The 13721-nt window shown below is 55.4% G+C and overlaps 2 protein-coding genes and 1 long non-coding RNA gene across 4 annotated transcripts in view; 2 read left to right on the top strand and 1 right to left on the bottom strand.

The window, feature by feature from the left end:
• Positions 1-8640, top strand: part of LOC144332903 (uncharacterized) — a 27695-nt gene extending 19055 nt beyond the window's left edge. The window contains exons 3-5 of the long non-coding RNA XR_013401108.1: positions 1210-1388; positions 1824-1899; positions 5826-8640. This is a non-coding gene — a long non-coding RNA (uncharacterized LOC144332903). The remainder of the gene's footprint in view (positions 1-1209; positions 1389-1823; positions 1900-5825) is intronic.
• The window catches only part of LOC144332902 (uncharacterized), a 23504-nt gene extending 9783 nt beyond the window's left edge, over positions 1-13721 (bottom strand). The window contains exons 1-2 of the mRNA XM_077954346.1: positions 13689-13721; positions 242-449 (exon numbers count right to left, since the gene is read on the bottom strand). Coding sequence (XP_077810472.1) covers positions 242-449; positions 13689-13699 — 219 coding nt within the window. The 5' untranslated portion in view covers positions 13700-13721. The remainder of the gene's footprint in view (positions 1-241; positions 450-13688) is intronic.
• KRT80 (keratin 80) overlaps positions 13191-13721 on the top strand; it is a 31538-nt gene continuing 31007 nt past the window's right edge. The window contains exon 1 of one of the 2 annotated variants that reach the window (XM_077954328.1): positions 13191-13429. The gene's annotated coding sequence lies outside the window, so the exon portion shown is untranslated. The remainder of the gene's footprint in view (positions 13430-13721) is intronic. The other variant, XM_077954327.1, reaches the window with a different exon arrangement.

Raw genomic sequence — 13721 nt, 5'->3', positions numbered from 1 at the left:
ACATACACCGCGGTTCCCAGGGGTGGTGCGCACTCAAGGCAGGAGGTACACACTCAAATCATGCACACCCCCAGACACACACGTGCATGCATGAACAACAGAGTATGCCCAGGTGTCCACACAGCGTTCACATGCTCATGCCCACCAGTAGACATACAAGTGGGACATTCAGGACATCACGAGTGAGAGTACAGCAGGGAGGGAACTGCAGCTGGCAGGATGCTGCAATCCCCAGCCTCACCTCTGGGAGCCACTGTTGGGTCTGCAGCCAAGCCCCGGGTTTGGAAGGGCAGGAGCCTGCCTGAGGCACAATCCCACTGGCCTGAGCCAACAGGCAGCACAGCTCAGGCTGGACCCAGCCAGCCTCAAGGAGGGGAGAGGGGGCATCCTGGTGGCACTGGACTCCCTGCAGGGTATGGGATGAACTCTGCTCCTCAGTTGGGCAGGGGCTGCAAAAAGGAAGAATGGGAAGCTTGAACTCACGGAGGTGGGTCTGTGGTGGGGTAAGTGGATGGAATAGAACTGGAGAGTGGAGGAGGAGATGGGAAATGGTAGTGCAGGGGGTTAAGGAAGAAATAAAGGAGACAGAGGGAAGGACTGTGGGGAGGGAGACCAAAAGGTTGAGGACAGGAGGGGAGTGAGAGAGAAAAGAAGAAGAGAAGAAAAAGTGAGGAGAGAAGAGGGGCCAGACGCGAACAGAGCAGTTCAGGGGTGTGAGGAAGGAGGTAGAGGGATGGGCACGCCCTGCACCGCCAGCCACCTCCCTGTCCTGCCAGCTCCATCCCCAGTCAGGGAAGACAGGCCAAGGCTCTGCTGCACTGTGCACCTTCCCTTCTCCAGACCCAGGATCTTAGCATCCCTGGATTTTGACATCCAAAAGGCCGGGCTCAACTTACCCCACGTGGAAGGCAGTGACTCACATAGATGAGCCTGCTAGAGCACCTTTTCCAGGAGCAGAGATCCACCAGGGCAGACGGGGGCTGCTTTCCCCTCTCCTGGGGCTGGCTGAAACACCCTACTCTTACCCAAACTCACAGTGATCCCCAGAGGGGGAGGCAATGCGGTGGTGCACTCTGCTCCTGCACCTGCCACCTGCCTGACACCCACATGGGGACAGCTTCCAACGGGATGCAAGTGGCAGACAAACGTATCCCAGGAGAGCAGGTGGGGGAGGCTGAGACTGGAATGGGCACCCCTCATCTCCCACAGGCTCAGCGGCTCCCTCAGGACATGGAGAAAGCTGGGAACCCTGAGACAGAACTGGAAGTTCTTGTTGCCTAAATCTCTCCTGGCCTGCTGCACATGGAACCTATTTCTTCCCATTCAGGGCCCTGCAGAGGCAGAAGATGAACAGTAAAATGCAAAGATCTGGCGACCTTCAGAGCTGGGTGAGTCCTGGGGTCCTCACCCCATTATGCCTAAGCTACAACCCTGTGTTCCCTGTCCTCCCAGCCCTAAGGGTTCTGGTCCCAGTACGCAGGGGTGGCTCAAAAACCCACTGAGCTGCAAGGGTCTGAGAGCACCCCATGTCACAGAGGAAGAGAGGCAGCCTTGGACCTGGGATCTTGTTTGCAGCTCTTTATCATGGACACTCTCCTAGAACTCCCCAGTCCCTCCACCTCCTCCTGAAGTACTCCAAGAGCCGGTCAACACCGAGAGCCCACCTCAGGCTGTGGCATGGCTCTTCAGGGGGCCTGGTGGGTCATGGGCTTACCTCTCCCAGTTCCTGTGTCCCATAACTCAGGGCCCAGATGGAGACACTGTGACTGTTCACTAATCAGATAAGTATGTAGGAGAAAGGCCTTGCAAACTCTATTCTTCAGATGAGAACACTGAGGCTCCGCGAGGCAGCAAGTCTTTCTGAGGGCCAGTGGAGCAGACCACCCTGGGAGGCCTAAAGTAAGTGCTGGCGGAGCTGAAGCCGCAGTTCTCCTGCCTGGTCTTCCAGTCCAGCCCTCCACCTCACCCTTCCCCCTCCTTCAGCCCTGCCCTGGGCTCCAAATCCTGACCTGATGGAGTCTTACCTGGGCAGGCCCACCTCAGACTGCCTGCTGCAGACCCACACACCCCATCCCCTTCTCCCTCCGCAGGAGCATGCCCCCACCATCACTCCCCTGCTCCATGAAACCCAAAGGCAGACCCCCCGCAATCCTCCCCATTCCCATAGCATTGCAGCCCCTGCATCTGACCACATCCCTCCCTGCTTAAAACTCTTCAACAGCTCCCAGCTTCCCCTTGGACAGAAAGCTCACTCCTCATGTCAGCATTCAAGAGCCCCGCGTACTTTTCTAGCTTCATCTCCAGCCACCGTCACCCCCCACCGCCACTTCCACCCGACCTCTTAACACCCTGGTCTGCTCTCCAAACACACAACCGCTTGCATGTCCCTGGCTCACCCTGCAGGGCCAGTCTCACCCCCACAAAACTTCACATGGCCATTCTAGAGAGACCAAGTGCACCCCTCAGAGCTCCTGTAGCCCCCAGGCTTCCTCCCTTCCTGGTGCATATCCTCTGCGTGCTTGTCTGAATCCCCTCTAAACTGTAACCTCTCTGCAGGCAGGGGCCCTGCCAACCTTGCCAAATGATTATCCTTTGCACCCAGCACACCCCTGAACACCTAGTAGGTGTTTAAGAAATACTGTCTAATATTAGGCACTAATTATTTCATTGATAGTGTAGTCTGGTTCCCCGCTCCATCCGCATGAACCGAGGAGACACTCAGTCGGGGCTGGGGGAAGCTGTCAGTCAAGTTCCCCTCAGCTTTCACCTCTGTGCTCTCTCTCTGGGGGATGGGCCTGCCCCCACCATGGGGTTCCCCAGCAGCGGTAGGCCCACCGCAGTGCCTGAGGCCCCAGGGACTATCCCTGGGAGAATTGGCTTAACATCTTGTCAACGCCAACCTCCCCAAGCTCCTTAATCACTTCAGACATTACACAACTGATGGGTGACCAATAGGACCTGAGACCTTCCCCATCCCCTCTCCACTTGCCTACAGGTCCCTGGGGCCTCTGCAGAACCACCCAGAAGCCCCAAAGTGTGACATCACCAGTTCAACAGTCTTTCCCACTCCCATCACTTCCTGAAACAGCCAGAGCAAGAAGATGATGCATGTGAGCCCTGCCCTTGGGAAGCCTCCAGGTTGGGAAATGAGGAATGAGCCTGACACCCAGGACCCAGAGAGACCCAGGACAGAGGCAGGCCAGGAGGCAGACATGTGCTGCTGGGTGATGACGACAGCACCAGCAATCACGACTACTCCTTATTAAGTACTTACTAAGTGCAAGACTCCAAGCTAAGCAATTAATAGACCTTTTCTTGTTTAATCCTTACCATAATTCCATAGGGTGAGTATAATCCTTAATTTATAGTTTGAAAAAGGAGGCTCAGAGAGATCCAGCAATGTGTGCAGCATCACACAGCTAGTCAGTGGTAGAGTTGGAATTTCAATCCAGATCTGCCAACTCCAAAGCCAGTGTCCTTTCTACCCTACTTCAAGCTCTAGGTGGGGGTTTGTTAATTCCCTTACAAAAAGCCTCATAGGAGCCCCATTACCAATAACATAAGCCCCCCACAGCTGAGACTCCCCCGGGTGACCCCTGCCTGCCTTCTCACCATTGCTCCCAGCACACCACCATCACACCTTAGATTTTAACACTGCCGTTTTTGAAGTTTACCCCTCTGAGTCTTGGCTTCTGCTGTTTACTCAGGCTCAAATCCAGCCCCACTTTACAGATGACAAAACAGAGAACTAGGCCGGGCGCAGTGGCTCACGCCTGTAATCCCAGCACTTTGGGAGGCCGAGGCGGGCGGATCACAAGGTCAGGAGATCGAGACCACGGTGAAACCCCGTCTCTACTAAAAATACAAAAAATTAGCCGGGCGCGGTGGCGGGCGCCTGTAGTCCCAGCTACTCAGGAGGCTGAGGCAGGAGAATGGCGTAAACCCAGGAGGCGGAGCTTGCAGTGAGCCGAAATCGCGCCACTGCACTCCAGCCTGGTCGACAGAGCGAGACTCCGTCTCAAAAAACAAAACCAAAAAAAAAAAAAAAAAAAAAAGAATGTTAAGTAACTAGCCCAAGGTCATGCAGCTAGAAAGCAATTGAGCCTGGTTAGGGCTCAGATCATTAGAGCATCAAGTAATCAAGCATTAATTTGTGTTACAGACAATTACAGAATGAGAATTAGCAGGACATGTTGCTAATGGTGCAGAAGAAGTTAGGGGAGAGGAATCAGGCAGGTTCCAGAGTGAAGGAGGGCCAGGCTAGGCCTTGAGAAATGGGCAGGCTCTGAATGTGTGTTCTTGAAAGGGGAGGGCAAGAGAAAAGTACAAAGATGACAGCAAAGAGAGGGAGAGAGGAAGGGAGAGGGAGTTGTCAAAATTAGGGAGAGAATGTGGCATGGTGAACAGAGCTGTGACTGGGAGTCAGGAGACCCAGCTGTGTCCCCTCAACTTCCTGTGTGATCTTGGGCAAGGAAGGCCCTTCCCTCTCTGGGGGGTGCCTTGTCTATCAGTGAAGGATAGATGCACCTAGGTGGCCTCTGGGGTCTCACCTGGCCCTGACATCCCAGGAATTTTTGTGTTGCCATTGGATCTTGAAACACAGAATCTGACCCCAGACCCCTGACCTGTGGTACAGGCTTGGACACCAAGGGCAGACAGGGCCAGCAGCTAACATGACACCTGACAGGGAGCACCCAAGGGCTATCCCCATCCACACGCAGTCACTCACGCGCCCCTTCTCCCCCTGCATCCCTGCTGCTAAGCATGTGTGGACTCGCTACAGTGGATCCAATCCTGTGGAAGCTAGAACGCAGCAGAGGCGAAAGAGTCATATACTCAAGGAAAGGCGTTTGTCCTCAAGGAAAGGCAAAGGGAATGGAGGTCCTTAGAGAAGGGGCAAAGAAAAATTCCTGAAAGTAAGGGTGGAGGTTTTCAGATTGGAATACATGGTCTGCCAAACTGGAGGACATCTGAGGAAAAAGAATGGTCCCCAATCAAGACAGCACTGCACCCAAACATAAAGTACCTTCCAGACCATCAGCAAAGGAAACAGTCCCGTCTCAGGGGCCTGTGCTCACAGCAACAGACACTGCTGGAGAGCTCAGAACCCGTGGAGGCAGAAGACGCCTCACTAGAGACTGTGAACACACATATCTGGGCACACACAGGCATGCACACACAGGTGCTCACACACAAGCCTGAACAGAGACCCCACTGTGGGCTGTCCATCCTCCCACTTACCAGTTGAGCCCAGTAAGCAGCTCTCCCTCTCAGGAAACACACCCCTCACGTGCCGATGACATGCAGCCCTGGAAGTGAGAACGTCTCGCTGTCTCACCTCGCTCCCTCTTGCTGCAGTTCTGATGTGCTTGCTTCTTTTCTGACTCAAGAGATGCCAAACAGAAACAGGCCCACCCACTTCTGCGTCCTGACTTTCGCCTTCTGGAACATGAACTCAGCTCTTACCTTTCCTACCTGTTTGACCTCCAGACCCCTGTCTTATTCACAACAGAATGCCAAATGATGGATGATGGGCACTCGGGAGCCCACGTGATCCTCCAGTGGCCAGCCTCACTGTGCCCTCCAGATTTATCCCACAGCTAGAAGCTCAGGGCAAGCACCAGCTCCTCTGCTGACTGGCTGCAAAAGCTCGGGCTGAGTTTCTGTGTTCTACAAGGTTACGGTGAAGATTACACGAGAACTGCCTGCAAAGCACTTAGCACAGAGCAGGGCACAGAGTAAGCCCTCGATGATGAATAATACACTTATTATTATTATTTGTCCCTAATTTTAACTCCCTCTCCCCTTATCCCACCATCCCACAGGTTGAGTAGGAAGTCCTTTTTGAAGTCTAATCTCAAGCCTTCATGCCACGGATTGGGCCAATGTTCCACCTTAATTGGAGTCCGGGGACTGAGGTGGAAAAGGCAGAACTGGCTGATTGGAGGAGCCACGTCCCTGCAAGGGGCCAGGAGGGAGATTACAGAGGCGCCAGGCCCAGAGCTCCAACATGCACCTGCCGCCGCTCCAGGGGAGATCGGGGTCCTGCCAATTTACCCCTCCCCATGATCTCATGGCTGTGTGTGCCAGGCACTGGCTCAGGGAGCAGGTACTGACAGCAGGGCCTGGGCAAGAAGCCCAAGACAAGAAGACGGGAAGGCTGTGGAGAGCCGACAACAGAGCTGTCCCCATGGGGCTCAGACACGAGTTTCCTCCGGCCTCCACGTGTGACCTTTAGCTAGTGACTCACAGTCTCTGTCCCTCCTTCCAGGCCCTTCCATGCTCCCCAGTAGCCTCCCTGTGCTGCCCCCTCACACCAAAAGACAATGGGTGAGGGGAGGGGAGGCTCTCCTCCTCGCCAGGGGCCATTCCCTCCCCTGCATCTCTTTCTGCTGACCCTGAACAGGACACCCTTGCTTTAAAGCACAGGAAGTTTGCTGGGCAGGAGACTGGTAGCCAAATGCTGTCACTCCTGAGGCTGCCGCAGGCATGCAACTAAATGCCAGCTGTAAAGGGCCTGTAATCCCCAAAGAGATGCCTCTCTCTCTCTCTCTCTGTTTCAGGGTGTCCGTAGAGATCAGACAGACCTTGAGTTAACCCCAATCCCAAGTTCTCCTGTGTCTTAACCCTCAACTTCTCCTTCCCCAGCCAATTCCTGGATATGTCTCTCCCCAAATTATCCCCTCCACTCACCCCAAAATCCACCACTGGGGGTCCAAAGACCCTCCCCTGAGCCTGGCTGGACAGACTGCAGCTTCTGGAACACAGCATGGCAGGCCTGGCTGGCAGTCCCAGGGGAAGGAGATGTCTGGTCCTGCTGGACCACCAGGGGCTCCCTTTGCCTCCTGATTATAGGAAGAGGCCTCCACATGGCCCAGAGCTCTGCCCTCAGGGTGCTTTCTCTGCTCCCAATCTCACTGTCTGCTCTCAGACTTTCAGCTCCAGCGCAGCCAGACACATGTGCCTCCTTGTCCCCACCAAGGATCTCCCCAAGTAAGTTCCACCCCTTCCAGCTTCCCGGTCCCACCCCTTCCAGCTTCCCGGCCCTGCTTCCTGGCCTACGCTTCCTACAGGGAGCCACCTGGGCTCTGCCTGTCTCTCCCTCCACAGTCACCACCCCAGCCCTAGAGTCCAGGTGCCCCTGCTGCTCCCACCTCAGACCTTGGCCTGGGAGACACCAGCCTTCCCCACCCTCAGAGAATTCCTCAAAAATCAAAAACCTCATAACATGGGTCCATCCACCATACACACACACACACACACACACACACATACAAACACACACATATACATGCTCTGTCCTCCCCTCCTAACCCCTTGCCCCCACCTCCCTCTCTGTAAGGAAACGGGAGACTGAAATCCCCTCCAGCCCAAGACCTCTATGAATCTGAGGTTTCTCTCCACAGCCTCAGGTCGGGGCTCCCGCCCCGGATGCAGCCAAGTCTGGAGGCAGGCTGACCACAGGGCACACACCCTCCTGACTGGCCTCTGGATCCTGAGGAGGGGGACAGCTGGCCTTGGTAGCATTCCCCACTCCACTTTCCAGAATCTCCCTCAGCCCCACCTTGGTAGAAGTCACACTCCCCTCTTCTCTCTCCCCAGCATCTCACAGAGAAGACACTTGGATGGGCCACAGGCCAAAACTGGGCCAAAACCCTGGAGAGGAGGACCTGGCTCAAGGCCATATCACATTTCCATGTCATTTTCCAGTGGCACCAACTGAGCTGGACAGGCATGTGGCTGGACAATCCCCACCCAGGAGGCAGGGCAAATTCCCAGAGTACCAGGTCACTGAGCCATCTCTGGGGTAGGGCTCCCAAGGACTGGCTGGTTCTGGAATGATGCCGCTGGGATGCCAGATGCCAGCTGCTCCCCCTGCCTGCCCCAGCCTCAAAGAAAGCCTTGTCCCTCCCAGACCATCACACATTCCCTGCTCTTGGAAGCCTTACCTGGTCAACCCCACCCAACTTTTACCACTTACTACACCACTTACTTCGCGTACCCTCAGCACTTCGATCCCAAGTTACCCTGTGCTCATTTGCCCTTGTTTACGTGTTACTTTGCAGATATTCTCACAGAGCTACACATGCCATGATCATCACTAGTTGCGGGAGTCTCCAGTGTTCATTAAGCCTATTTTGCTGGAGGATTAGTCCCTGCCCTTAAAGAGTGCCAAAGAAGACTTTGGGATCTAAGTCACATCTCCCCTGCTGCAATTTTTTTCCTTTTGATAATCAAGCAATCTCACTGATAAAATTCTCAACAATGGGCAGCTGTCCCCATGAGCAAGTTCTTGCCTTGACTGCCAGGGAGGCCCCAGCTAAGGTTATACTGGGAAAGGAATCTCTGCGAGTACCTGTAAGAGGTCAGCTTCTCCTCAAAGGAAACCTCTCCAGCTGGTGTACTGCAAACCCTTCCAAGACCAAGTTCCCTTCTCCTGGCCTCTAGAACCTGCCTGTGTGCCAGTGCTGTGTCCCCAGTAACACACACGAGTCTCTCCCTCAGAAGCCACAGAAAGATGCAGAGAGAGACCAACCTGGGATTGATTCTCCGCCCTAGCACTTACTAATTGTGTGGACATAACTGGTCTGGACCTCAGCTTTGCTATCTATAAAATGAGAACCATTTTATAGATATGAACACTTGAGGAGAGTCATAAAGATTGAAGTTGATCTGTGCTGTGCCTGGCACAGAGGCCTCCCTCAGTAAATGGCAGCCATTGCTATTGGGATGCCCCTACACCCCTTGCCCCTGCCCACCACTGGCCTTCACTTAGGCCCACACTGAGGATGTGGCTGTTGTGTTGGGGGAAGGAAAGAAAGACCATGCCTGGGTTGCAGGGCCCCCACCCCCAACTGGTCTGCTTTTGTGGGAAGGCTTTTTTGATGCCTTCACCCTACCCCTGGGCTGATTGACTAAGTGTCCAGCATCATGAGGAAAGAAGCAGGATTCAGGGACACTTGCTTCAGCCCTGAAACTCATCCAGGCCTAGGTCCAGATGAGAGGCATGCCTGGGAGGCCTTCCCTTGTACCCTTGCCTGTCCTGCAGCACCCTCCAGCCTGCAGGCCACTCCTGGGTGGCATAGCACCTTGGATGTCAAGTGTGGGCCTTCCCAGGCACATGGCAGGAGGGGGCACTTGTGTGGGTTGTTGGTGGCAGGAAGGGATGTGTCTCCAGCTGGATCTGGGTTCTTCCATTTTGGGGCCTAGCCATGCCAGGACAGTGCACATGGGCACTTAGTGTGAATCTCATGATGGAGCAGAGGAGGAGCAAGGCAAAACCAGGGAGTCCCCAGGCCCCTGCTTCTGCCCTGCCCAGAGACAGTGGAGCAGGTGTCTCCAGCTTCTTAATCTCAATGCACAGTAAGAAATATATTTAACAGCAACCAACAGACACATACATTTACAAAACGATACTCTGTATTGCACTGGGATGGTTTTCTATCCTCACGACCCTCTAGTGAGTTGCAGATGAGTCTGAGAAATCCCGCTATAAGTAACGTAAGCAAGCCACAGTCCCTGGCTGGCAAGTGAGGAAATGCCCCACCGGGACAGGGACACTGAGGTAGCAATGAAAACAGCCAGTGCAACCACTCCTTCCTTTTCCCCCTGCTCAGCCCCTCATGGGTGAGGAGAGAAGCGGCCAAGCCGAGGACTCCATGAGAAAGATGCCGGAGCTGCCCCACTCTGCAGCAGGTGCTTCCCCTGGATTCTCACTAATCCTCACGACAGCCATGAGCACCAGCAGTTATCTCTTCCATTTTGGAGAGGGGGCAATGCAGGCTCAGAGGCTTTAAAAAGATGTACTGTGTGCTTGCTGTGTGCCGGCAATGTTCTGAATGGTTTATATAATGCACAGCGCTTATCTAGTCCCCAGAGCAGCCCTAGGCAGCCGGTACCGCTGCACCGGCACTTGGCAGAGCAGGACGCCACAGCTTCCCCAGCCCCCCGCTCAAGGTCTCACGGCCAATTGCAGACCTGCATCTCTCAACCCAGAACACCTTTAAGAAGTCCCTCCTGCCCCAGGCAGAGGCCTGGGCTTCCCTGCAGATCCAGGTGAACTTCAGCTAGGAGGCCTGCCTGTAAGTGGGGAACATCAATGGGAGGGAGCAGATTGAAAGCTAGAAGAGAATATGAATGAACAGCTGTGGCTGTGGGCTCACAGAAAGGGGGCAGCCCCTCCTGCCCAACTCTCCTCCCGAATCCAGAGGCTATTTTAGTTTAATGTTGATCATAAAAGAAATATTGATGGTGTAGCTGAATCAGCCTCCGTGGTGGCCTCCATGCAGGTAGCCTGCTCTGGACCCTGTGGTTCCCTGGCTGCTCCAGATGCCCTCACTCCCCAAGGTCAGCTGCAGACCAGAGCCTCCTGGGCACAGAGAGCCCTGCTCAGAAGGGACATTTCCATTCGCAGAGGTGAGAGGTCCTGCGGGTTTCATGATAGAAATGCAAAACCCTGTCTTTGGGACCTGATGTGGATCTGGCTGCCAGCGTTCAGGGTCACCTGTGGGGAGGGGCAGCAGCCACCCAGCTTTGCCGGAGACAGAGGGCAGGGCCAGACCTCGGGCTTCCCGCCCAGGATGCCATCAGCCAGCTGAAATTCCAGCCTACACCGGCACCCCAGGGCTGTTGGGGAGGGGCGGGATTTATGACTTCCCCACCCCCCGCAACACCCCAATGAGAAATGTGTTGAGTTGGTCAACATCTCTCCGGTCACAGGGCCAGTGCTCCTGAGGCTCCTCAATGATGGGGCAGGAGCCAGGTCATTAGGCAGGGGAGACTGTCATTAGTGCGGGTGATGCCACCACCGCTCAGACAATGGCAAACAGTCATTAGCGGCTGTGTCACAGGGGTGAGGCAATGCTGGCTGGCTGGGGGTGGCGCTTCCCCAGCCACACACTCACACACACACACACATGTTCACACACAAGGAGGAAGCAGACATGCTGAAGCACTCACTCCCACAAGGACATCTAGAGACACACACATCCACACGTGGGGGCATGAGTGGGTGTGTCTGCACACTCACATGCTCACGTGTCCACACGCATTCACATGCAGGGTGTGAGGAGGCATGCACTCCCACGTGTTCACACAGTCACATACAGGAGCATGAGCAGACAGCCACATTTGCACACTCACATGTTCACACAGAGGAATGAGTGAGCACAGGGCACAGAGACACATGTTCAAACACTTACAGTACAACAAATTCACACAGGCACACAGGCACACTCGCATGCTCACATTTCCACACTCACACGCAGGGGCTGAGAGACACATGGCCCAGAGAGGGCCACAGTGTCTGGGACACCCCCACCCACACACACCCCAGGGGCAGGGCCCTGGGATCCTCCCCACGCCAGGCACCCAGACACCCCCTACCCTGAGATAGACACACAGAGCCTCGGGGGCCCCCGAGGAGAGACCCAAAGACACCCCCTCATCCCACCCACTCCCTGCTTCAAATGATGGAGCAGCCAGGAAGGAAAAACCCAGTGAAGTGAGGAGGCAGCCAGGCTGCATGGACCTCGGCAGAGGCCATGTCGGCTGTGCCGCCGCAGGGCTCTCCACACTCCCAGCCCTGACGGCCAGCACACACCTGCTCCCAACATGAACCCCCAAGAAATGGGCTGCTGTAGGCGTGTTCTCTGCCCGCTTCCCTGTGGGAGAGGGACAGGAAGCGGGAGGCTGGAGTTGGAGGAGGAGGGGGAGAAGAGCAACTGAAACTCAGCCCCTGGCCCTGGGTTGAATTCTCTCCCGTCCTCACCAGGCTTTCCCCCACCAAGCTGTGGAGCTGCCCTTCAGAAAACACAGGCAGGCAGCGGGAAGAGAGGCAGAGAAAGTGGCGGACACAGCCACGCCAGGCCAAGAGAGTAGCCTGGAACCCAGCCCTCCGCTCTGGGTTCAACGGCTAGCTCCACCACTTACCAGCTGGTAGCATTAGCTTCCTGCGGCTGCTGTAACAGATTTCCATGAATTTAGGGGCTCCACGCAACACAACTGTATTTCTTTATTTAAATAAATCTTACTGGCCGGGCATGGTAGCTCATGCCTCTAATCCTAGCACTTTGGGAGGCTGAGGTGGGAGGATCACTTGAGGTCAGGAGTTCAAGACCAGCCTGGGCAACATGGTGAAACTCCATCTCTACTAAAAATACAAAACTTAGCCAGGTGTGGTGGCACGTGCCCGTAGTCCCAGCTACTCAGGAGGCTGAGGCATGAGAATCACTTGAACCCAGAAGGCGGAGGCTACAGTGAGCCGAGATCTCACCACTGCACTCCAGCCTGGGCGACAGAGCGAGACCCTGTCTCTAAATAAATTAATAAATAGATAGATAAATCTTACTTACTACTGCAGCTCTGGAGGCCAGAAGTTCAAAACAGTCTCACTGGCTGAAATCAAGGTGCGGTGGGGCTGCATTCCCCCTGGAGACTCCACAGGGGAACCCATTTTCCTGCCCTTTCCAGCTTCCCATGGCTGCCCACGTTCCTGGGCTCCCTTCCATCTCCCTCACACCGCCTCAGTCTCCTGCCTCCCTCGTCCAGTTTAAAGGACCCCCGTGATGACACTGGGCCCACACAGATAATCAGGATAGTCTCTCCACCACGGGATCCTTAATCCCATCTGCAAAGTCCCTTCTGCCATGTAAGGGAACATGTTCATGGGTTCCGGGGATTAGGATGTGGACATCTTTGGGAGGCTGTTATTCTGCCCACACTGGGACAAGTCATTTAAGCTCTCAGAGTCTCAGCATCTTCAACTGTAAACTGAAAATAACTCCTCCACATGGGTGGCCATGGGATTTGGAAACCACGTGAGTCCTCAAAGCACTGCGCCTCTCACCCGGGCCACCTCAATCAGCTGCACTGCCTTCTCCAGCTTGGGCTTCCTGAGGATGGCTTTGAAGCAGTGTGCGCCAGGAGAGGGTGAGGAGGGACCCTGAGGCCAGTGAGGGAGTCCGTGTGGACTTGGGCAGGGGCCGACAGTCGGGGTAAGGACTGGGAGGTGCGGGTGTCCACGAGGGTTCCCTGGATCCGGGCGGCAATGAGCCTGTGGTGGGGGAGCCACCCTGAGCTGAGGACACACAGCTGCAGGGACCCAGCACTCAGTCTCCCGAAATGGGCTGCTGTAGGCATGTTTCTCTGCCCGCCTCCCTGTGGGAGAGGCACAGGAAGCTGGAGGCTGGAGTTGGAGGAGGAGGGGGAAGAGAGCAACTGAAACCCAGCTCCTGGCCCTGGATTGAATCTTCTCTCCTGTCCTCACCAGGCTTTCCCCTGCCAAGTTGTGGAGCCGCCCTTCAGAAAACACAGGGGGTGCTGCTCCTGTTTATTCCTGCCCTCCCCTCCCTCATCTACTGCCATCTGTTTGCAGGGCCTCAAGGCCAATGGGCAGGCAGAGGCCCCAGACCAGCCTGCTATTACCCTGGTAAGTGCAGCCTACAGAATGATGACCCAGCAGATAAACCCGCATAGAGGAATCGCCTGCTGGAAAACAGTCATTAGCCCCCGATCTCGCCCAGCACTGTTTGCCCTCTCAAGAGGTAGCCAGTGGCTGCTCAGAGGGGAGCTGGGGTTATTGGATTCCCACCAGCTGCCCTGCTCCATCCAGCAGCCCAGGCCGGGAGGCTGATCCTGAGCCCATCTATGCCCACTGACCCAGCCCGCCCCCTCCCTCTGCTCCTCACCTCATCTCCATTGGCTATCCACTGACCCAGCCC

Source organism: Macaca mulatta, chromosome 11 (assembly GCF_049350105.2).
Source record: "Macaca mulatta isolate MMU2019108-1 chromosome 11, T2T-MMU8v2.0, whole genome shotgun sequence".
Classification (NCBI taxonomy): Eukaryota; Metazoa; Chordata; class Mammalia; order Primates; family Cercopithecidae; genus Macaca; species Macaca mulatta.
This window is presented reverse-complemented; position numbering and strand designations above follow the sequence as displayed.